Source organism: Lissotriton helveticus, chromosome 7, assembly GCF_964261635.1.
Source record: "Lissotriton helveticus chromosome 7, aLisHel1.1, whole genome shotgun sequence".
Lineage (NCBI taxonomy): Eukaryota > Metazoa > Chordata > Amphibia > Caudata > Salamandridae > Lissotriton > Lissotriton helveticus.
Window position 1 is genome coordinate 1035636009 of NC_136068.1, and position 25237 is coordinate 1035661245.

A 25237-nucleotide genomic window follows, 5' to 3' on the forward strand; every position below is an offset into this window, starting at 1 on the left:
TTGTCTTGGCATGCTCTGAGCGCGCGGTCAATCCCCTTCTTGGGGTCCTTTTTATATTTCTTAAGAAAGGTGGTCATTGATGTATCAATGTCTGGAGTAAGGGCCACTTTGTGGGCTGGGTCTGGACGGGGGCATTCGGACTTCAGACGTGCCCTGACTTCTTTATCAAACCCCTTGCGCAGGTGGGTTTGTAGGTATTCTGCCACCGCGGGGGAGGGACCCAGTCGGAGGATCTAGGGTGGACAATGTCCATGGGGTCGAACAGGAAGGGTAACCGGGAGGAAGCATGTTTACACTTCTTTGCGCACTTGCGTAGTTTGGATGTTTGGGAGGAATCTGTGTCCGTATCCGTGTCAGTAGTGGTGTCTGCCACCGGTATAGGGGAGGACTGAGGAGGTGGGATGGAAGGGACGGCGTTTTTGGCGCCTTCTTTGGACTTATACATTTTAGCATAGGAGTGCACATGTGGCCAGTAGGACTCTGGGGATTCACGGGGCATGGGAGCAGGGGTCTGACCCGAACCTGTAGGGGGGGACCTTGGGACCAGCGGGGACGAGAATTTCCAATTTCTTAGCCAAGTGTAACAGGGCGGACAATAAGGCCTTATCTAGTTTAGCGTCAAGCTTCTTGTCAATAATGTCCTCCATGGACTCTTCTTCGTAATATTCCTGGTCACTCTGCTCACCGCATGCACCAACTTCCTCCTGATAGCAATCAAACTCGGCCATCCTTCAAATAGAATAGGATTCTAATCAACAGTCCCCAGAGGGAAGCTCAATTATCAACCCTGGAAAGGGTGTCGGTTGGGAGCAGTGCCTGGCGCAGGAGCCAATAAAATACCATACAAATCACTGAAAAGTCTACTCACAGTACAAAAAGTCCCACTCTAGGACTAATGTAGGAGAAACCCCTATCTGCAGCCAGCAGAAGGGCACCAAAAATTAAGGCTCTGATGCCCTGTGTAACTCGGGGGTTAATCAGGTTAGCAATCAGCCTGGAGATTGTCCGATCAAAAACGCTGCATTTGGGAGTTAATAAGGGCGTCTTTATCGGCCCTGTTTCGAGGGCTACGCGTGCGTTATGACGCGCGCAAGCCCTGGAGACGCATGCTGGGCGTCCGCAAAGGCCCTGACGTGCTCTCTGCTCCCAGCGGCGGGGGGCCTACAGCGCAACACGCGCTTACAGGGAAGCAAGGACCTTGGTAAATGAAGCGGGCACCGCAGTGAGGGGGGGGCGCGCTCGGGAGAAGAAGCCCTAAGGCGCCCAGCGCGAAGAATGCATGGCAGTCACAGGCAATTATAAACAGTATCAAACAAGTCAGTAATCATGAAACATCAATATTCCAAATATATATTGAATTAATCAACACATTATATAGTGTAAGCATACAAGATAGAGAGGCACTTATCTGGGCTGCGGAGCAGCAAAGAAAGAGGAGGCCAGATTAGTGTCTCTCTACTTTGTATGCTTGTTAAAGCTGTGATTGGCTGTAATACAGGAGGCGTGGTTCAAAGCCTCATGGGTATTGTTTTTTACTACTGTAGTATTACTTTCATTGGCTGCTGTGTTTTTCAGTAAAGAAATGAGAAAGCATAATCGGAAGCCTCCGGTCCTGACATAGAATCGGAGGTTCAAAGACCTACTACAAATCTGGTGCGGCATACATTGCAGTGCTTGATTGGGAAGTGTTGCAGAGAGTGTGAGCAGGAATACATACTCGCATAACCACTCACCATATTTTTTTTATGAATCACAGTTTCTGACTTGTATTCATTGGGAATTAAAGAGCCAAGAATTTGGTGCTTTCTGAATTAGATGTGATTGTCTATGCTCCTAATTCTAGGGAAGTATTCAATTCCGGAGTTTGGTTGTCTGTACAGAGAAGGATGTTCTTCCTTTTGAGTTTTTATGAATGCAGGACAAGTCATTATGGGGGGCAGCTTTAAGTGGAGGGATTTGCTTTGGAAATAGGAGTGTAGTTTTAGTTCATTGAAGAGTAGGTGGTTCCCATGGATTGCTTGACTGGGTGCATAAAGTGCTTTGAAGGGTGTCAGTTTTACTGCTGGAGACAGTTTTTAGGGAGAAAAGCCAGGTGTGATCTGAAATGTCATTGGTAGGTTGAGGAGCGGTCCGGCTGCTGCAAACATTTGTGTCTGATGTATAGTGTGAAGTGGCCAAGTGTATGCCCAGGTGTGGGTCCATAGCTAGCCAAAAAATCTAAGCTATACATCACTGACCTGGTCTAAAAAACCTAAAACCGGACTTTGGTTAGCTTGTGTTCTCTTCTAGAAGGCACCTCCCTTGGCGTTTCAGGATGGACTGTTCCATGAGGAGTAGGTTCAGTACTGATTTGTATAAGTAGGCTTCAGTCTAGAGTGGCACAATCGGTGAAAAATGATAAGTTGGAATGCTATCCATACCAATTTCCAGTGGTTTAGGTTATGTTCAAGTATTCCTTATCGTATTTTGTGTGGTGATATAACGCCCTAAAGTAGCTATGATATGCCCAGAAGTTTATCCCTTGATTCCTATGCCACAGGGTCCAAGCTGTACTTCACTGACAAGGTCTAATGAGGCCGATACAGGCCTGGGCAGTATGGTATGGACAAATTCAATGATTAGCATGGTCAGTATTGATTTGCAGACGGTGCACCTCTGTATAGAGTAACACATTGGGCGAAAATTGATTAGTTGGAATGGTATCTAGAGTGATTGACAGTAGTTTGGGCTATTTGCAAGCATTCCTTCTATTCTTATTTGTTTTTCATGTATGACTACAAACATACGTGTGATATATTATATCACTCACAAATGGTCTGTGTAAATGGGTGTTAAATGGTATATGTAGGGCAGCTGGCTTTCTTCACCTAGCGGATTTCCCAAGGTGAATGCTGCTTTCCTCTTAATGGAGAGTAGATTCTTCTTCAACCCTTTTCTCTTCAATGTGTTCTTTGCTGCTTACCCACTCGCACATGTAAACTCAAATCTTTGCACTATAAAAATAATCCTAGATTTTTGAGTTTGTCAGTGCTTGAGTTTGTTGAGACTTCCCCGCTCTTTGCAAAACAGGTGTTTACCCAGCATCATTAATATACTGATGACTTTAGTCTTTCTGTTTCATGTTGTCTTATGTTCTTCGCCTGGTGCGGTCAGATGTTCATTTCAGTTTACAATGTCCTAACTCGTACCCCATTGCCTCTTATAATTCTGCAGGTCTCCCAGATCCTAAAGAAGCCACTAGGTGCACGAAACCCTGAGGAGGTTATGCTGCTTACTGAGTGTGCTGATCTCGTCAAGGAACTTCAGCAGAGAAGCAAAAAGCAGCAAAATCTGAAGAGGAGACAAGAAGAGGTTAGTGAAAACACTCAACCATTGCCACATGAGAATGTTTTTATTTGGTAACTCAATATAGAAAGGGAGGGAGAAGGGCCAAATAAAGGTCCAGCACACAGGCCCACAAAGGTATGCAGTTCCTATGGAAAGGGAGGGTCAAGAGGAAGCGGGTCGGAAGTACCTGATTAATCAATTTAGGGGATCTAATCCGTCAGGAGCAAGAGCCTTCACACACCCCAAGGGGTATCATGCTTCATCACCGGGCAGCTCCTCGTTGGGCGGCATTGCAATGTCCAACGGGCCCCGCAGGGGGGCTTTGCCAGAGTTCTTTTTAAGCTACTGATGTGGAGTGTGAGCTGCTGTAAGTGAGTAGAGTGGTGAATAGTGAGTATAAAAATAACTCTAGGGAATCCAAAGGGGCAGTTTAATGTGTGGATCCCTCGGTTATAGTAAAAGCAGATATAGGCCAAATGTTGATATAATGGTCCACATAGGCTTTAAAATCAGGTGCAGGTATCTTGTAATTCAAAGATGATCGCTGCAATTCGTCAGCACTGTGAAAGGTGCAAACTGAACTACTCAAGGGTAGGTTGGTCAAAAGTACAGATGTTTCCTAGAGCTGTAACTTATCCCAGCTTTGAACAGTGTATAGTAAACCTTAAGGCAATCGATATATGGACCGACCTGGAGGGAACAGAAGGGGAAAAGAACAAAGTAAAAAATATCAAGCGACAATTTATAGTTGATGTATACATTTACGCATTCAGTGCAGTGTGTATGTCTAACCACATGCAGAGGGTAATGCTTCGTGATAGAACATATAGTGAAAAGAATTATGTAAGTATGTCAAATGGTAAGCCATACGAATTAGATCTCTTGTCCGTAATCGTATTTAATCTAGAGGTGAAGCCCTCAGTGTTTCAAAAAATCCTGTAAGCTTACTCATGTGCGGTTTTGGGATATAATATAGGCTAGTGTCATCAACACTACAGACACTCATACGGTCTTACCATCTACAAAGTGGAATGCAAATCCACAGTCCGCAGCTTAGTCACTCTAGAAAGAGATGTTCGCGCTTAGAGGAGAAAAACATAAATGAGCGAAGATGCTGATAAAACGTGTACTTGAATGTTGGTGTCAGATGCCAGGCTTGCCCAGGATGAAGAGGAGGCTCAAGTATACAGAGTATACAAACGATGGATGTCGCCACGTGTAGCGTGCGACCTACCCTGGGCTCCGCTTCCGTTGGAGTGTAGATGAGGCTGAGCAGACCCGGTAAGAAACACATTTGTGTGCGTCGTCACTAGTGCACCCGCGACACTAGACCGCTTCCCATCTCTTGATGAGTGAAGATACTGGTGCCATCTTGTGAGCGGAATGGCCGTCAATGTAAACAAAGGAATTGCAACAAAAAAAGGTGTGACAATTTTAAGCAAAATCATTATTGACAAGGGACAAGATCACTACAGTATTTTAAGAGGTATCAGATGTGCAGGCATACTCAATGGGAGCGTACAAAGGCTCTAGTCAGTCAGTGGTGCAGTATTGAGGTAATTAATCCCAAAACTGTGCAAGAGCTAACAAGCATCGGTCACTAGTCTCGGTGATCCCATGACCATTGAAGTGGGTCAATGTGTGGGGCAGGCAGTGGTAGTTATGTTAGAGTACCATCATGTCCAGGTATGGGTCATATGGGGGAATGAACTCCCAAGTTACGAACCTCCACAGATGGAAAATTGGGTCTCAAAGAGCGTATCGGTCTGAAAGGGGCCATGTCAAAAACAAAAGGGGGGAGAAAAAGACAACATGTTTATATGTAGAGTATCGGTTATATATATCTCACCCCATGGTATGTCATCATTAAGACCTGTCACGTGTGGACAAACGAAAAATCCATCTCTGTTCTTTGTGGAACAGATTGGCCTTGGTTATGTTGCGGTCACTATCCAACGTAGGTTGGGGGAATAGCCCATCTCAAGGTAGTGTGTGCTCTTTTTGGTTGAGGACTTTTTGCAGCGTATACCACTGCAGTGTTCCGTAATTCTGGTTTTGACTACGCGGGTGGTTGATACCTTTGTAACATTTGCTACAGGGACCGGTGGTCATAAAAATTCAGTTCTTAGAATTGCAATTAGTGTGGGATCTTAGTGTTCACACCAGTTGGTCATCCAGTTGTTGTATCATTTTAGAGGGATCAGTGACGACACATATACTACAGGAGCCTCAGGGAAAATGTCTGGTCACATGGGGCAACCCCCATAAAGGTTGTTGAGTGGGCTCGCCCGTGGCTCTATGTCTATTGTAAACAATAGTATATTTTATGTTATAGGTACGTTTGAAAGCAAACCTGGGGTGAGGGTATTCTTGACAGCCTTTTTGCAGGATACCCCATTGTTTTTTAATGATTTTCTTTATTTGATTTGATTGCAGTGTGAAGGAAGTCACACATGTCATAGTCTCCTCTTTGGCTTTCGGTTGTGGTTTCAAAAGTGAGACCCTATTATTATTACGGGCCGTCTTGCGACAACATGGGGTGGATAACATTATGTCTCTAGATTAGCTGTCAAATAAGCAGCTTGTGATTCATAGTCTCTGGGGGAGCTGCAATCGCGGCGTAGGTGCAAGAATTGCCCGAATGGCAGGTTATCCCTGAGATGTTTAGGGTGATAGCTGCCCTACTGTAAGAGGCTGTCTGTTTGTTTTTTGTATGTGGTGGTCTGCATGTGACCATCTGCAAGAGTGATCAATAAATCCAGAACACCTAGTGCCTGGGGTGACCTGGCTGAATCAACAGGTTTAATTTCCCTGACTTAGAGTGCCGCCTTCCGTTCCCATAATGGAGTTTGAGGAGGCATTTTGTATTCTACCGGAAGTGATGGCACTGTTTTTCCATGCACCACCAGTGATTTGGCAGCACGCCTTCATCGCCGCAACCTGTTCTTTTGAGATCTATATCTAAAGGGACTGTGCTCTGTTTCATTTAGAATTCATGCCCACTTGAATTATATTGACGTAATGTAATAGGAGAGGCAACAGCACTGGACAATAGCTCAGCTCATCTCATCTCATCTTTTATACCATAATATAAAATAATTATATTGGCCGACTAGCACATACTAATCATTCTAAATCCTTCATATGTATTTATTACCATTTATGAGCAGTTGCAAAATATAGTTATTAAAAATCTTTCTATTGAACTCATTTAGCATCATAGTAACCAGCTAAAATATGATCATTAATAGCAAAGGCAGTGTCTAGCACAATTCACGCTCCTACAAAATGACACTGCCCAGTGGCCGCATCATTCTGCTTTTTTTAAGTCTCGCCTCACCCACCACATGCGCTGGTCTGACGAGGCTTTTAGTAAGGGCATCAAAAAATGCTACTATGGCTGGCCTACAGCTTGTGTGCATGTGCGCGGGCGCGCGCTTACAAGCAGAGGCGCCATATGGCTTTCCTCGTCATGCTCATTAAGCGCATCGCTCGCCGCGCTTGATCGCGATCACTTTCACTTTTGTCACTTTTGTGTTTTTTACTTTTAGCGCGGCACGCGCGCTTGTTCTCCTTTGATCCCTATCTTTCCCTTTCTCAGTCTCACCCTCTCCCTGCCTTTTACAACGGCGCCCGCACCACTGTGCCCGCCCCACCACTACTATTGAGCTGCTCGTTTGTCTCACCCTCTCCCTGCCTTTTACAACGGCGACCGCAAACTGTGCCCGTCCCCACCACTCCTATTGAGCTGCTCGTTTTTCTCAGCCTGTGTACATTCTTATCTCTGGCTTGTTTGCTGTGAGTGCAAAACCATGACGGAGTTTTTATACATTCATTCTCGGTAGCTGTGCCTATGTTTATCTGACTCCTACGCGCTCCGCTGTTTTCCAGCACTTCTCAAATGCAAGTAGGCACTCTGCTTGGTACTGCACTCCAGTTTTCTGTTTGAACCATTGGACTCTTAGTGCCCGTGGACAAAACATTTACCTCCGCTGTCTGGCCTTCGGCCGTAGTAACTTTATTTGATTATGCAACCCGTGTGAGTGGCTATACCAGTGAGCGTGGACTCAAGCGCCCGTCCGCTTACTCGTTTAACGTTGTGAAATACATTTCTTTTGGGGGGAAAGTCACTTTCTATGAGGTTTGCCGTTTATGTGCCATCTATTTATTAATTCATTCGAGTAGGCACTGCAGCCCGAATCCTCGTGTTTTCGTTGAAAGTAAAACACGTTGTAAGGTCCTTGTAATCTTCTTCTTTTTTTTTCTTTGTGTGTTTTTGCTAGTTGCGCATCCTGGCTGTCAGATTGCGATCCGACAGGGCTGATAAACAAGGGATTGGAGTTTTAGTCACAGGTGCCCTGCGGTGGTGCTCAGGGGATCCTGCCAGCCCGCTTCCCGGAAGAGCCACATGACCGGCATTTCTCTTTCACGGTGACCCACAGTACTGCTGCTGTTCAGGACTGTTTGTTCTCCGAATGCAATTATTTATAGTCAACACGTTCCTCTTGTCTCCCATCCATCCATGCCCCCAAGAGATACTCATCTTATTTTCGAACGCATGTTTAAAGTGGTGGGTTCTCCACCAAGGATGGGGTTGTTGGTGTTGCATGGGTACTCTCTGATTGAGTTGTTGAGCAACTGGGGGTATCTGTATTCTGCTGGTGACCTTTAAGCTGGCTTGGCGCTTCTGAGGTGATGTTGAAGGTACTACTGGATTTTCCTGCCAATTGCTACTCTTAGTGTTGAGTGCCTGATCCTTTGAGACCCAGGCTGGTTCTCACTTCTTTACTTGACCTTAATTATCCGATTTACGGTTGCTCTAGGGTGCTGTGCCTATTGGTGTCGAAGCTTCTATGTAAAATAAATACACGTTTTTGAAATTTGAGGAGACTTTATCATATTTTCATTAATTAGCACGGAAGGTAGCCCATCCTTGGGTGTGTGTGACCGTTTACCAGTGGCACGTGAAGTAACAGGAGGTGTTTCAGCACCTAGGCTAATGTGCTGCATGGCTAAATACTTATAAAGTCCCAAAGGCGAGACCTATTGGCTATGCCAATGTTTGTTCTTTTCTTTGTTTGATGCTGTTTGGAAAGTAGTGGCACTCGTTTTCTTGCCCTAGACCTTTTTGGCTTGACAAAAGCCATTGATCCTGGCATTTACTAGCACTTCTTAATGTAGGACAGTCTTAGATACTGAGTCATAGATATTCACAGTATTAACTAGCCCGTATGCTTTGAAATTGTTTTCAATAAGAATCATTATCTCCAGTGTAACACTTTTTCCTCCGACTGGAATTTTGCACACTTAATAGCAAAGTGCTGTGATGTATGCTGGAGTGGCACAGAGGATGGGGACTCAGAACATTACTTCTCTTGTGGTTTATTTTGCAGGTTTGTGATGAACCAAATGAACTTCGGAAGAAGGTCTGTGAGCTAGCTGAAGTGGTTCGAAATGCGAAACATCTGGTCATATACACAGGAGCTGGGATCAGTACGGTGAGAACACTTCAAGAGGAAGGCAGCCATCAATCAAACTGTGCAGGGGTAAAGGGGTGGCGAATAAGAGCAAAGGATTATGTGCAGAAGATGGCTATTGGGATTTTGAACTCAAGAGATTCCATGGAACACTGGAAAGGTGAGGTTGAGGTGCACAGATGAAGCTGTGGAGGAAGAGCACTAGGTCGGCTTGACCCTAAGGGGAGGGGTTAGAGATAAATAATGGGCGTAATTCAGGATGGAAAAATAATTTCAAACACCTACTTAAAGGTTTTGTTGGATGCAGCTGCCACCTCTGTCAGACATCTAACTACTGGTTCAGCACTGTGATTTTGCTATTTATTGACCATGTCAGAGTACAGATCAGAGATTCAGCGGCACACGATTATTATACTGTTAAATGAGTATCAACCTTTTGGTTCAAACATAGACAAAACACTTGAGCACCTTAAAAATGCACAGAACTGGCCAACTCCATAGCTGCCCTATAGCAAAGATGTACTTCTCCGTACAGGTCCCCTATGCATGTAGCAGTATAAAAAAAGTGTCATATTTGCAAGCCATACAAACTGCTTCTGGGCAACAGCCATTAATGTTTTAAAGCAGTACCTGGCTACAGTTCAGAATGCAGGGGCTTTCCCTCCTTAAACAAGTGTTAAACCATTCACTGCCCTCCCCAAATTAATCTTTACATCACTAGCAAGACATTATCTCATGTCAGGTGGTTCTGCAGGTGGTTTGCTAAGGTTACTGTATTAAATTAATCCGCAAAGACAAACAAGGCTGTAGTCTGCTGTTAGGCAATATTGCATGCCTCTCCTGTTAGGCGAGGTATAATCACACTTGCAGAAGGAGGTGATTCAGGCAGTACCACTACAAGAACGAAGAGCGTTCGATAAATTTGCACTAATGCGTCAACACCTGCAATAGATTTGCTCACAACAGATGAAAACAAAAAGTCCTACAGTACCGTAGGATCAGTCGATAAGTTGATCAATGACTTGAGTGTACATTTTTCCCCAAATTGACCACAAGTTGCCATCAAGTGCAATCTAGCATGCATGACATTAGTACTTCTAGCTCCATCATAAGCAGGAAAGCTTTAATTTGTACCTATTCTGTGCTAGTCAGCTGCATCATTTATTAAATTGGCTGTCTGTACCTCATCCACTAACAAGGCAAAAGTCGGTCATGCAGACCCCAAGTCACCCAACAGTTTGGCAGTTGAATTATCTAGAACTTTCATATCTGAATCGCCCTCGCTGATGCATGTGCGCCATAATGGAGGCATGAAAGTCAGTTAGACTGTTGTGCAAATTGGAAACTTTATTTTTTCTGGTGGCAAAACCTGCCACCTTTCTCACTATGTATTCCAAATATACTTTGACATTTGCTACTTTTGCTGAATGCTTACTTAAGTCATGCATCCATTCGAATACACTTGTCCATACTAATAGCAACACAACACTATACAAATCTTTGTTAACGTAAATATATCCTCACTGATTCCACTTCACTGGCAGAATTTTGTATTCCCATTTTCGATTAATCACCTGGATTCTCTAAACCAGCAATGAGGTCTTTGTCACTGTACGTGCCTTTATTTGCACCTGCATTTTACTTGTCTATGCAGTTACATTTGTGAATCGTGACCGTGTTTGTAAATTCCCATTTGACATGGATTGTTGTAACAGGAACCTTGATGGTTAGTCACTAGTTCCCCCATTCCTGGTCTGTATTGGCTCAGTTTTTCACAACTATTGAAAGTAGTCTAGACAAATGAATCCTGCAGGTTCCTCCCCCCAGCGGGTCCTTTTTACTAGTTTCCCTCACTCTAGGTCAGTCTCTCAGGCCCTTCATCCTCCCTCAACCACTGAACAGATGCGGATACTCTTACTTCTACTGTACCATTCACACATGTTGCATCTTTACCTCCCCTTCACAACCACTTTCATCCAAAGATACCACAAAAACACTGGTCAGCATCAAACTACAACCATTTGTTATCAGACTGTTGCATTATGACACCAGCACAATGCTAACACACCTCTACAGTGCCCTTTCACACCATTACACTACCATCACCAGCACACCACCCCAGCTCTGCAGCATTGCATCATAACCACTACTACACTATAAGCTCTTACCACATGCTGAACCCCAGTGTTACGGCACATCAACCTCCACCCCTGCTTGACTACCTACCTACCTACCTACCTCCTCTTACTACCAATGTTGCCACCAGACTATACCCCAGAATTACCAGAAACACCCTTTGAATTACTGTGTTGTCTGTCCAACACCACGACCATGCTACCAATCTCAGCTTTGCACTACCACTGCCTCCAAACCTTAATCCCCACAACACTGTACTTGTACCTCACATCACAACACTACACCTTCCTCTGCTACCCTTATCCAGCAACTCATCACCTCTCAGTTTTGCACTATTCTCTAGCCTCACTTCAATACTGCCTCACCACCACCTAATGACCTCTGCTCCACGCCTACCTCTATGTGATCTTCTCCCACCAGAGCACCACTCTACCACTGAAACTCACTATCCTAACTCGAACAGTTCACTCACTGCATGACAATGGCAAAGCATGGCACTACTCCTCTGTGACTGTGCTGCCACTTCACAGTCAATTAATGCTGCCTCCTACATTTGGCATCACCCTTCACGACCAACCTCAGTGACCAAGCTGCCAACCTCCAGGTCTACTACAGACAGACACTTAAATGCCTAATCACACACTATATCAAGTTCTCCAACTCCTCACTGCAATTCCCTTCTTCATATCCGATCATTCCATGCCACATCACTTACAAGTTCTAGTTATCAGGTATGACAGATGTAAGTTTCAAAAGTCGGATGATATTTATGACATATCCCAGATGGTCAGCCGATGAGAGGGAAAAGCCTATACAAGTATTAGAATTGTGTGAGAAGCAACAGATCCTGTTAGCTCATTGCAAATATTTTATTGTTTTCCTATATTTGTCTACAAAGGCACCTGCTGACCCTTTCTTTCCATGGCAAACGGTTGTATGACGATCCATCGCCGACAATTATTTCGCGGGCGTTTACATCGCGGCACTTACACCGCATCGGCGATCACAGCGGCATTTTTTTCATCGAACGTTGTTGCAACGCAAATGCGGCTATGTAATTGCCCAGCATTCCACATCGCCGACTTTACATCGCGCGACATTTACATCAATGTAATGGGTGTTTCCCGGCGGCAACAGCTTGACCCTTCTCCCTTCTCCGAGTTAGACCGTTGTGGAAATCCTCTATTCTGTGGCATGAATTCACAGCAGCGAACAAAAGTCCAGTTTCCAATGCTGCCTCCTTTAACAATAAAGACTGGTATAGCGCCTTGAGCCTCTTGTGTATTCTTATTCTGCTCACCTGCTCAAGTTAGTCTGCTTTAAAGCTACTCTTCTGAGAAAGCAGATCACCCCTCAGGGTAATGAAGTAAGCACAGCGTGCAATGAAGGATTTACCTTGCTTGCATTGGGTCTGAACTCGCTAATGATTAAGGCGCTCTGAGAGGCAGTCCAGCTATTTCAGTGTTATGCTATGGGTGTTTCCCGTACTTGACAGAGAAATTTTGAAAACCATTCTTTTTTTCAAATGTAAAGAGTCTGTCATATGTTTCATGACATTTGTTGCCTGATTTACATCTTTTGATGTCTCGGCTCGAACTTTGGCTCTTCGAGCCAAGTCCGGCCCTGGCTCGGCTCTCCACAAGGCCTTCTGTCCGCGCCAGAAATGTAGTAAATCTTACACCTTTGTGCAGGTGTGAGAGGCCGCAGGGACATGGAGACAGAGGTGAGCGGAGGGGGCAAAATCAGGCCAGGGGCTGAGGGAAGTGACGCAGCCATGAAACTGCTCTATAGGGGAAGAGAGGCCCAGGCGACAAGAGCGAGGGAGGCCAGAGATGAATAGTGACAGCACGCGGAGAGCGACCAGTGGGTTGAGGGTGGACAACGGCCGGGGCAGGGCACCAGAGATGACATGGGAGAGAGAGGACGGGTAGAGGTAATCCGATAGGGCAGCAGTGTGAGATGGTGCACAGGGGCCGGGGGCAGAGGTGTGACAGACAGTGAAAGGTGGGTTCAGATGTAAGAGGGGTCTACAGGGGGATGAACAGAAGAGACACATGGTTATGAGGGAAGAGGGAACAAGAGGTGGGACAAGAAGATGTGGGTGGGGTCAGAAGTGAGAGGAGACAGCCGAGGAGGGGTGGTCAGAGGTGAGATGGGACGGTGGGAAGAGAGGGGCAAGAGGGCAGACAGGGCTGGGGGCAGGACAGGACAGGCGAGAGAGATGAGTGCCTGAGGAGACAGGGAACAGTGGGCAGACAGACAGAGATGTGGGTGGGGTCAGCAGTGAGAGGAGACAGCCGAGGAGGGGTGGTCAGAAGGCTATAGTTGAGATTGGACAGCGGGTGGAGGTGGACTACAGGAGGTTGTGAGGGCGAGAGGTGAGACAGGCCAGTGAGGAGGGACAGAGGATAACCTGGACTGAAGGGAAGGCAGCCAGATCACAAGGTGAGATGGGGCAGTGGGAGTACTGGGCGTGAGGTGAGATGGGGCAGTGGGAATAGTGGGCGGGAGGTGAGGTGAACTACCGTGTAAGAGGAGTCCGAGGAGACACACTCTGTGAGGAAGGGGTCAGAGGTGCCACTAATCTTCAGGAGGGCTGTTTATTTTATTTTATTTATTTATTTAAGAGGTTTTATATAGCGCTGGCTGGACCCAGGAGTATCAGAGCGCTTTACAAGGTGTTTCCATACAGGTACAGTGTGTATAAGCACAGACAACGGAATAATAAAAGAACAAGTCCACATAGGATACATGACATCTAGATAAAAAAGTAAAAACAATTGCTAGACACTATGAGTCATACAAAATAGCGGTCACAGTTTGGCGGGAAGCCTCACTTAGGTATACAAAAACATGCAAGAGAACTGACTGTCATGAGGAGGGGAGGTAAGGTGGTCAGATAGAAGGAAAGGGAGTTGGCCAGGTGGCTGTGCCAGGAGGTGGGATAGGATTGGGGTGAGGTGGGTCACAGGAGCAAGAGAGTGGGGGAGTGGGACTCGAGGCGAGGGGGACAGTGGTGGAAGGCAGCCGTAGGAGAGTCAGGAAAAGTGGGCAGCTTGCAATGCACATCTCTAAGGGAGAGGGTGTCTCTATGTGACATGTGGTAACTGAGGAGGGGGGGGAGAGGAGAGAAAATGCTGAGGGGAGGAATGGAGTCGGAGATAGGGCAATTGGGATGGTGGTGCAAAGCAGCTACAGAGGAAAGATGGCCAGACGTGAGGTAGGACAGCAGGGGGTGGGGGACAGATGACAAGGGGCATAGTGGGGATAGGGGCCAGAGGTGAGATGAGACAGTAAGGTAAGAGGGGCAGAGGTATGGTGGGGCCGTTGGGATAGAGGTGAGCTGGGGATGCAGGTGGAGAGAGGCCCATAGGTGAGACATGACATTGGCTAAGTGGGATCAAAAGTGACACTAGATAGTAGAAACATTTGAAGAACACCCATACACTCATCCATCCATCCATCCATCCCCCAGCACCCACCCATGCATCCATCCACCCATACATCCATCCATCCATCCATCCCCCAGCACCCATCCATGAATCCATGCATCCATCCACCCATAGACCCATCCATCCATCCCCCAGCACCCATCCATGCATCCATCCACCCATCCACCCATCCACCCATCCATCCATCCCCCAGCACCCATCCATGCATCCATCCACCCATACACCCATACATCTATCCCCCAGCACCCGCCCATGCATCCATACACTAATACATCCATCCATCCATCCCCCAGCACCCGCCCATGCATCCATACACCCATACACCCATACACCCGTACACCCATCCATCCATCTCCCAGCACCCATCCATGCATCCATCCACCTTTAATAGTGCCATTTTAGCCTAGCATTTTAATGTAATCCGCGAAATTTCTGTTGCAAATTTATAGTAGCAGTGCTAAGAAGTGCTGGTATTCTCCCATTAAATGTTTTGTAGCCGGTACTTTCCGTTTCATATTAAAGAAGTGCAGGTTCTCTGTACCGAGGTCCAGTTTTGCTTCCTTGTACCGCAGGGCTCCTGGCATCCTTCGTAGGTCACTGCAGCAGTTACCGTTTCTATTCTATGATTATTGTATCACGCTAACGCTGCCCTTGTCCAGCGCGCGAGCAGAGGCAGTTCAGAAAGGCAGTTGTGTAAGCCTGACACCATGTGGTGATATTAGTTTATGATGTGTTCATCGAGATTTGCATGATTCATATACCCCGTATTCAGTTGTTTGCTTTTGTTTTTCTGTATTCTCGTGCCATTATTCCTTTTTTCTCCTATTATTTAAATCCCTTGAATTTTCTGTTCGGCATTGTGAATAAATCCTTGCTGCGTGACACTGTGCCTTTTCAATAATTAATAAATCCTTGCTGCGTGACACTGTGCCTTTTCAATAATTAATAAATCCTTGCTGCGTGACACTGTGCCTTTTCAATAATTAATAAATCCTCGCTGCGTGACACTGTGCCTTTTCAATAATCAGATATGCCGATATTTCATATTTCGTCTCTGGTCTGCTTCAATTATTCGTCTCTGGTCTGCTTCAATTATCAAAATGCGAATCTATAAAGAAATGTTTCAAATAAAGAAAATCATATTCTGCTCGCGCAAAAGTCTCTTAAATAAAGATGCCGATATTTCATATTTCGTCTCTGGTCTGCTTCAATTATTCAATAATTCAAAATGCAAAAGTCTCTTAAATAAACAAATGCCCGATGCCCGTACATGCCCGTAATTCCCTCGCAAAAGTCTCTTAAATAAACAAATGCCCGTAATTCCCGATGCACGATGTAATGGTTCCCTGGTCTGCTTCAATTATTCAATAATTCAAAATGCAAAAGTCTCTTAAATAAACAAATGCCCGTGATTCCCGATGCACGATGTAATGGTTCCCGATGCACGATGTAATGGTTAACGATGTATAAGGAACTGCGATGCACTTGCATGCGTCCTGTTGACATGCGATGTGATGTCGTGCACGATGTAACATCCGCGATGCAATGTCAGCGCGATGCGATATATCCGCTGTAAGCGGCGCTTCCCATGGCAAACACTTGTTTGAACCAAAATAATTGTGAGATAACGAAGAAAATAAAGTACTCCAACATGACTGATTGAGACAGGGCAGCAGCAGCACAGTTATTTTTGTATGCCAAAGGCCACCAGAAATATATTTCACAGCTGTAAACCAATCACCATAAACCTGATGTTTTCAGTGCGGCACTGGGCAGCATTCTCTCCCATACCAGAGTACATTAGAGTCCAGATTCCACCATACTAGTATAATGATCCAATGTTTCTCCCTATGATAAGACAGTTGCCTAGGAGAAAGTGTGGTTTTCCTCACTTATGAGCAAGGAAATAAACTTGTACAGCTGGGGATTGTATATGATCAGAGCGAGATATTAAATTGAATTCAACAATCACGCATAAGTTATCTTAAAAGAATGTAAATTAGGAAGTCTCATTTACCATGTCTTTTGAACAAGCTTGCCTCATTCCTGTGCAAGACGTAAAATATAAGTCTTGCTGTTAAAGGGGGTAAATACTGTGAACAGTCTGTATTTTATGATCCCCTAAAAGGACCAGACTTTATATATTGATTATTTTAAATATGGAGTGAGACTGTACTCCGACACCCCACAATGATAGTTAGTGGTTGCAGTAAACTGGAACAAAGGCACAATTTGAGTCATACCACGATGGTGTGCAAGTCGAATACACCAACCAGGTTCAACCGTGTCAACGATTTTACCTTGTCACTTAGTCTTTTAAACCCCAATTCACCACAGGAGTACACTTCTGAAGCCCCAGGAGCCAGGGGAAGGAACTTAGAGACTCACAGCGTGTCAGACAGCGGTAAATAGCAGGGTCCAGTCTAGCTCCAGTTGCCACTGGTCAGCTGGCTACTTCAGGAAAAGGCTTCTTGTAGCTTATGCATCCCTGTAGCTTAAACAGGAGGTCAGAATTATGACACTTTGAGTCCACTTTTGTCCCGAGTACAAAAGGGAGCAGGTCTAATCCTCCAAGGCACCTCTGAGGTTTCAGACAGTAGGTCTTTTTATCTTCTGCAGGTCTAGGAAGTGTTTTGAAGTAGGTGTCTAGAGGGGACACATTTATGCCTGTCACAAGCTAGTTGGTGGGGAATTATAGGAAAATTCCCTTTTTGTCACGGTCACCCCCACTTTTTAGCACTGGTACTGATGTTTTTCAACTGATGCGCTATGGGTCCCTGCTAACCAGGCCCCAGTGCCAGTGCTGATTTCCTAAAACAAGGTAAAATGGTCTAATCGTAACACAATGTGTACACAATTTGGCACCCCTGTACGTCCCTAGTAAGTGGTACCACTAGTACCTAGGGCATGGGTACCAAAGAGGGCCCCTAAGGGCTACAGCATGTATTATGCCACCCTAAGAGACCCACATACAAATTGCATGCAGCCTGTCATTGCAGACTGCGTGTCATGGTGCAAACCATTAGTGAAAACATGGCCTGGCACATTCACTGCATGTATGATATGTAAGTCACCTCTACAGTAGGCCTTGTAGCCCTAATGCAGGGTGCATTATATTACATGTGAGGGCATATCTGCATAAGTAGATATGTACCTTTTTCAATCTGGTCCAATTACTAGATGGTACAAGTGAAGAGGGAAGCCATCTTAAATATATGTACTAGACATTAATCTTTACGAATTCCACAGCTACATGATGGCTTTATTGAAACCAATGGTATTGGTATCAAACACCTTGTCTTGAAAAATCTGTACTGTTGCCAGTACAGGATGTATTATGACATGCACTCAGAGGGCACCTTAGAGCTGCCCTTTGAAAACCCTAACACTATCTAGTGACCTGGCTGACTGGTGTTGACCAGCCGCCTGGCACCACGGACACGTTTCTGTCCTCCTGCAGGTGAGAGCCAACGCTCTCTGAGGACATAAACAATGCCTGCTATGGAGGAAGGTGTTTACATCTCCTCCAGTAGGATGGCTTCAAATCGCCTGCCGCCTTTGATATGTGACCCCGGCTACCCCGAGACCTGGGAGATGCCACCCTGAGGCCCATTTGGCACCAGGACAAGTGGAAAATTAGCTTTGCTGGTAGGTTAGTTGCACTACCAGGCCAGTCAACCCCCCTAAGTTGGGCTGAATGAGAAGTTCCACGAAAGAAGGGTTCCACCATCTTGTTTTTGTTGGAATTAGGAACTATGGGACAGAGTTATGCCCACTCTCACAGGAATTGGTCATATATGGGGGTCTAGTAACCCCAAGGGTAAGTAGGCCATTGGCTACAACCCTTCACTCCACTTAATGCCCCATAATTCAGTATTTAGGTGGTCCCCTGACACCAGGAACTCGCATCTGACTAAAGAAGGAGGACAAAGAAAAGCCAAAGAACAAAAGAATTGTGGACTAGCTGAAGACTTGATGTCAAACCCTGCCTGCCTGCTCCTGTCCTGACAGTTGCAAAGAACCGACTAGTCCTGCAGCTGTGCATCCTCCCAAAGCATAGGTGGGCTGCCAGCACTTAACCAACCAGCCAGCATCTCCCTTGAAGTAGAGGAGCCGCTTCCCTGAGGGCACAGACCGCAACATCCGGTACACCAAACTGCTGACCACCAGGTCCTCCAATGCAACAGCCACCCAGGAAGAGGTCACCATACTCCAGGTCGGATCTGTCTCCCTGACAAGTTTGGAGATTCCAGGAGCCACCCTGCACCAATACCTGGGGTACAGGTCCCCTTGCATCAGCCAAGGCTTGTTCAGTGTCAAGCCCGGGCACCAACACCACCAGAACTGACCTACCGATGGGGGATGTTGGCATTAGAGAGGCCATCATTGAGATTGGCCCTATTTTGTCCCCATCTCCAGATCGACCTAAAAAGTGAGAGCTTCCAATGCAAGCAACCCACCGAACAAAACACCTCTGCCCCCAGGCGCCACAGCCTGAGTCCGATTCTACCTACGGTGCACAATTATCCCAGAGACCCTAAAGAACCGAGCCCTTCTTTGGGTTCCGACAGATTTTTCCCTATGTCCCCACTGTCAGCTTGTTTCAGGTTTCTCCAAAGACTTCAGCGATGGCGTTCAAAGCTACCTTGCGACCAGCACATCTGCACACAGACACACCAGGGCAGGTAAATCAAAATGGCTGGTGGTGATAGGTTTTCAGTGACCTCCAAATGCAGGAAATCCACACACTTAAGAATCCTAGAGGGGTGGACAACGATAAAGATTTGAAGTCTTTCGGCACATGCCGGTTCAATCAGTTTGAGAGAAGGATAGACCCATCCTATAAAAAGTGAGATGTACTGGGGGCATGGTCTTAAACTTGATACTCTGTTTTACAGGTTGCTAGAGCAGCAACTGGCTGGCTATTGAAACTTAGTTATATGTTTGTAGCTCCTATGTCAGCTTAATCTATGTATCTTTTTCAGTCTGGTAGTTGAGTCAGGAAGTCCAAGATGTAACCATAGTCTAAGCCAGAAAGGATAGTCAAACAGCATAAATATATAACCACATAGCAAGACGTTTTGTTGTATTCATAGCTGTAGTGAGCATAATGACCAAACCTCCTTCTGAACCTGACTATTGAAGGCCATATATTTATCATAATATACTCTGAAGTTCTTAGCCTTGGAAATAGAAGTGAGACATAAGCCAACACTGGCACCGACAATTTTGTAACGAAGACTTCTGTATTATGCCTAGTCTTCTTAAGGAAGGTGATGACCATCGGATTATAATTAACTACAAAGCACTCTCAGCTGATGGATGATGTTGGAAGACAGTTGGCAAACAGCTGCAGCTCAGTATGATCCGGATTAGAGAGAACACTGAAGCCTAAAGACAGAGTATAAATTCAAAAGATTACGCTACAAAGCAGTCATCTGCGGCACCACAAAGGTGTTTGACAGTGTAGATGGACGAAATAGGATAGACTGACACCATTTCAAAGCATACGTTTAAAGAAAACAAAGATACCTGGCTGCCATGCTTAACATGCTTTTATTTATTTCAGCAGACTAAGGGCCAATACATATAGTCTTTGGACCTGGCTTAATCATTTCGCCATGATTAACATAGTCAGGAAACATTTTTTGAGAACATTAAAATCATGTCTGAGACATTAAAAGATACATTATTAAGTACAAAGTGGGAAAACAAATGTACAATAAGCAAACACTCGTGCAAGAAACAAGGAATAATGGTGAAAACATGAATTTCAATACATTAGTCATATGTGAAAAAGTATGTAAAAAAATTACACCAGCACGTCTTTAACACACTAAATCAAACACCAAGCACCCCTATAAAGCCTTGTATTTGCTTGTTCTGGAGAGATGCTCTCCATGGGGAGGAATGAATGTCTGTGGGGATCAATCATTATGCGTAATCCCTCTCCAGAATCTGTGGTCCATTAAATTAAACACCCTCGTGGATGCGAGGAAATGCCAATGCGTTTCCAATCCCCATTGCACTTAAGGGATTTTCGTCAGTGCTGAGACACAGAGTAAAATGAAATTAATAGAGTAGAAAAAAACAGTCCGTGTAATGCAACCCTTTCTCTCTACCTTAATATTGCCTGTTTTTGTGAATGAGTTGTACCTGAAATATGAGATGCAGTCTTCCTAACTGTGTGATACATTTTCTTTACTATGCCATTTGTAAATAGTGTTGAATCTGAAAAAACTGACATAATGTTAAATGGTTAAAATTGTCTGACAAAGACGATTAAGGCGTTTGAGTGCATTGGATTTCAGGACAAAATCGCTTACTTTTTGCAAGATTGTGCGTCCATTTGAGTAAACAAGCATTGGAAATGCAATAGGTCTCGCATTAGAAAAGTTGGAGTTATTGGTCTTGTAAATGACATATTTTATTTATTTGTTGGTTTTTAAAATTGCTAAATTGATGGCTTTGTCATTTACAATTCCAATAGTTATAACTTTCGCGAATGTGACACCTATAGCATTTGGAATGCAACATGTTTTGTATTTACGTCACTTAGATGGCAGCTCTGGTCGTTAGGCCACATCCCTAGAGAGCAGGAGAGTGCAGCAGGGGAGAGAAGCACAGCAATGCAATAGGTCTCGCATTAGGAAAGTTTGAGCTATTTGTATTGTAAAGGACACATTTTTTATGTATGTGCTTTTATTTGAAAATAGCGAAATTAATAGCTTTGTTATTTACAATGCCAATAGTTTTATCTTTCGCAAATGTGACACCTATTGTAACACAATATGTGTTGTGAGGGTGAGGGTGAGGGTGAAGGGTTGAGGGTGAGGGGTTGAGGGTGAGGGGTTGAGGGTGAGGGGGTGAGTGAGGGTGAGGGGTTGAGGGTGAGTGAAGGTGAGGGGTTGAGGGTGAGGGTGAGTGAGGGTGAGTGAGGGGTTGAGGATGAGGGGTTGAGGGTGAGTGAGGGTGAGGGGTTGAGGGTGAGTGAGGGTGAGGGGTTGAGGGTGAGTGAGGGTGAGTGAGGGTGAGGGGTTGAGGGTGAGGGTTTGAGGGTGAGTGAGGGTGTGGGTGAGTGAGGGTGAGGGGTTGAGGGTGAGTGAGGGGTTGAGGGTGAGTGAGGGGTTGAGGGTGAGGGGTTGAGGGTGAGTGAGGGTGAGGGGTTGAGGGTGAGGGGTTGAGGGTGAGGGTGAGTGAGGGTGAGGGTGGGTGAGTGAGGGTGAGTGAGGGGTTGAGGGTGAGTGAGGGTGAGGGTGAGTGAGGGGGTGAGTGAGGGTGAGGGGTTGAGGGTGAGTGAGGGTGAGGGTGAGGGGTTGAGGGTGAGTGAGGGTGAGGGTGAGGGGTTGAGGGTGAGTGAGGGTGAGGGTGAGTGAGGTTGAGGGTGAGTGAGGGTGAGTGAGGGTGAGGGGTTGAGGGTGAGTGAGGGTGAGTGAGGGTGAGGGGTTGAGGGTGAGTGAGGGTGAGGGGTTGAGGGTGAGTGAGGGTGAGGGGTTGAGGGTGAGTGAGGGTGAGTGAGGGTGAGGGTGAGGGGTTGAGGGTGAGTGAGAGTGAGGGTGAGTGAGGGGTTGAGGGTAAGGGGTTGAGGGTGAGTGAGGGTTAGGGTGAGGGGTTGAGGGTGAGTGAGGGTGAGTGAGGGTGAGGGGTTGAGGGTGAGTGAGGGTGAGGGTGAGGGTGGGTGAGGGTGAGGGTGAGTGAGGGTGAGGGGTTGAGGGTGAGTGAAGGTGAGGGGTTGAGGGTGAGTGAGGGTGAGGGGTTGAGGATGAGGGGTTGAGGGTGAGTGAGGGTGAGGGGTTGAGGGTGAGTGAGGGTGAGGGGTTGGGGGTGAGGGTGAGTGAGGGTGAGGGTGAGGGGTTGAGGGTGAGGGGTTGAGGGTGAGTGAGGGTGTGGGTGAGGGGTTGAGGGTGAGGGGTTGAGGGTGAGTGAGGGTGTGGGTGAGGGGTTGAGGGTGAGAGGGTGAGGGGTTGAGGGTGAGTGAGGGTGAGTGAGGGGTTGAGGGTGAGGGTGAGTGAGGGTGAGTGAGGGTGAGGGGTTGAGGGTGAGGGGTTGAGGGTGAGTGAGGGTGAGGGGTTGAGGGTGAGTGAGGGTGAGGGTGAGTGAGGGTGAGGGGTTGAGGGTGAGTGAGGGTGAGGGGTTGAGGGTGAGTGAGGGTGAGGGGTTGAGGGTGAGTGAGGGGTTGAGGGAGGGTGAGGGGTTGAGGGTGAGTGAGGGGTTGAGGGTGAGTGAGGGTGAGGGGTTGAGGGTGAGTGAGGGTGAGGGTGAGTGAGGGTGAGTGAGAGTGAGGGTGAGTGAGGGGTTGAGGGTGAGGGGTTGAGGGTGAGTGAGGGTTAGGGTGAGGGGTTGAGGGTGAGTGAGGGTGAGTGAGGGTGAGGGGTTGAGGGTGAGTGAGGGTGAGGGTGAGTAAGGGTGAGGGTGAGGGTGAGTGAGGGTGGGTGAGGGTGAGTGAGGGTGAGGGTGAGTGAGGGTGAGGGGTTGAGGGTGAGTGAAGGTGAGGGGTTGAGGGTGAGTGAGGGTGAGGGTGAGTGAGGGTGAGGGGTTGAGGATGAGGGGTTGAGGGTGAGTGAGGGTGAGGGGTTGAGGGTGAGTGAGGGTGAGGGGTTGAGGGTGAGTGAGGGGTTGAGGGTGAGGGGTTGAGGGTGAGGGGTTGAGGGTGAGTGAGGGTGTGGGTGAGGGGTTGAGGGTGAGAGGGTGAGGGGTTGAGGGTGGGTGAGGGTGAGTGAGGGGTTGAGGGTGAGGGGTTGAGGGTGAGTGAGGGGTTGAGGGTGAGTGAGGGTGAGTGAGGGTGAGTGAGGGTGAGTGAGGGTGAGGGTGAGTGAGGGTGAGGGTGAGTGAGGGTGAGTGAGGGTGAGGGTGAGTGAGGGTGAGGGTGAGTGAGGGTGAGGGTGAGTGAGGGGTTGAGGGTGAGTGAGGGTGAGGGGTTGAGGGTGAGTGAGGGTGAGGGTGAGTGAGGGTGAGGGTGGGTGAGGGGTTGAGGGTGAGGGGTTGAGGGTGAGTGAGGGTGAGGGGTTGAGGGTGAGTGAGGGTGAGGGGTTGAGGGTGAGTGAGGGTGAGGGGTTGAGGGTGAGTGAGGGTGAGGGGTTGAGGGTGAGTGAGGGTGAGTGAGAGTGAGGGTGAGTGAGGGGTTGAGGGTGAGGGGTTGAGGGTGAGGGGTTGAGGGTGAGTGAGGGTGAGGGGTTGAGGGTGAGTGAGGGTGAGTGAGGGTGAGGGTGAGGGAGGGTGAGGGGTTGAGGGTGAGTGAGGGTGAGGGGTTGAGGGTGAGGGGTTGAGGGTGAGTGAGAGTGAGGGTGAGTGAGGGGTTGAGGGTGAGTGAGGGTGAGGGGTTGAGGGTGGGTGAGGGTGGGCGAGGGGTTGAGGGTGAGGGGTTGAGGGTGAGTGAGGGTGAGGGTGAGTGAGGGTGAGGGGTTGAGGGTGAGTGGGGTTGAGGGTGAGTGAGGGTGAGGGTGAGGGGTTGAGGGTGAGTGAGGGGTTGAGGGTGAGGGGTTGAGGGCGAGTGAGGGTGAGGGGTTGAGGGTGAGTGAGGGTGAGGGAGGGTGAGGGTGAGGGAGGGTGAGGGGCTGAGGGTGAGTGAGGGTGAGGGGTTGAGGGTGAGGGGTTGAGGGTGAGTGAGAGTGAGGGTGAGTGAGGGGTTGAGGGTGAGGGGTTGAGGGTGAGGGGTTGAGGGTGAGTGAGAGTGAGGGTGAGTGAGGGGTTGAGGGTGAGGGGTTGAGGGTGAGTGAGGGTGAGTGGGTGAGGGTGAGTGAGGGTGAGGGGTTGAGGGTGAGTGAGGGTGAGGGAGGGTGAGGGTGAGGGGTTGAGGGTGAGTGAGGGTGAGGGGTTGAGGGTGAGTGAGGGTGAGGGTGAGTGAGGGTGAGGGGTTGAGGGTGAGTGAGGGTGAGGGTGAGTGAGGGGTTGAGGGTGAGGGTGAGTGAGGGTGAGGGGTTGAGGGTGAGTGAGGGTGAGGGGTTGAGGGTGAGTGAGGGTGAGTGAGGGTGAGTGAGGGTGGGTGAGGGTGAGGGTGAGTGAGGGTGAGGGGTTGAGGGTGAGGGTGAGTGAGGGTGAGGGGTTGAGGGTGAGGGGTTGAGGGTGAGGGGTTGAGGGTGAGGGGTTGAGGGTGAGTGAGGGTGAGGGGTTGAGGGTGGGTGAGGGGTTGAGGGTGAGTGAGGGTGAGGGGTTGAGGGTGAGTGAGGGTGAGGGGTTGAGGGTGAGTGAGGGTGAGGGGTTGAGGGTGAGTGAGGGAGGGTGAGGGTGAGGGAGGGTGAGGGGTTGAGGGTGAGTGAGGGTGAGGGGTTGAGGGTGAGTGAGGGTGAGGGTGAGTGAGGGTGAGGGGTTGAGGGTGAGTGAGGGTGAGGGTGAGTGAGGGGTTGAGGGTGAGGGTGAGTGAGGGTGAGGGGTTGAGGGTGAGTGAGGGTGAGGGTGAGTGAGGGTGAGGGTGAGTGAGGGTGGGTGAGGGTGAGGGTGAGGGGTTGAGGGTGAGGGTGAGTGAGGGTGAGGGGTTGAGGGTGAGGGTGAGTGAGGGTGAGGGGTTGAGGGTGAGGGGTTGAGGGTGAGGGGTTGAGGGTGAGGGGTTGAGGCTGGGTGAGGGGTTGAGGGTGAGTGAGGGTGAGGGGTTGAGGGTGAGTGAGGGTGAGTGAGGGTGAGGGGTTGAGGGTGAGTGAGGGTGAGGGGTTGAGGGTGAGTGAGTGAGGGGTTGAGGGTGAGGGGTTGAGGGTGAGTGAGGGGTTGAGGGTGAGTGAGGGGTTGAGGGTGAGTGAGGGTGAGGGGTTGAGGGTGAGTGAGGGTGAGGGTGAGTGAGGGTGAGGGTGAGTGAGGGTGAGGGGTTGAGGGTGAGTGAGGGTGAGGGGTTGAGGGTGAGTGAGGGTGAGGGGT

The 25237-nt window shown here is 47.9% G+C and overlaps 1 protein-coding gene across 1 annotated transcript in view; it reads left to right on the forward strand.

Moving 5' to 3' along the window:
- SIRT7 (sirtuin 7) overlaps positions 1-25237 on the forward strand; it is a 103515-nt gene that overhangs the window by 8447 nt on the left and 69831 nt on the right. Inside the window, exons 2-3 of the mRNA XM_078653793.1 lie at positions 3214-3351; positions 8721-8825. Of these exons, the coding sequence (XP_078509919.1) occupies positions 3214-3351; positions 8721-8825 (243 nt within the window). The remainder of the gene's footprint in view (positions 1-3213; positions 3352-8720; positions 8826-25237) is intronic.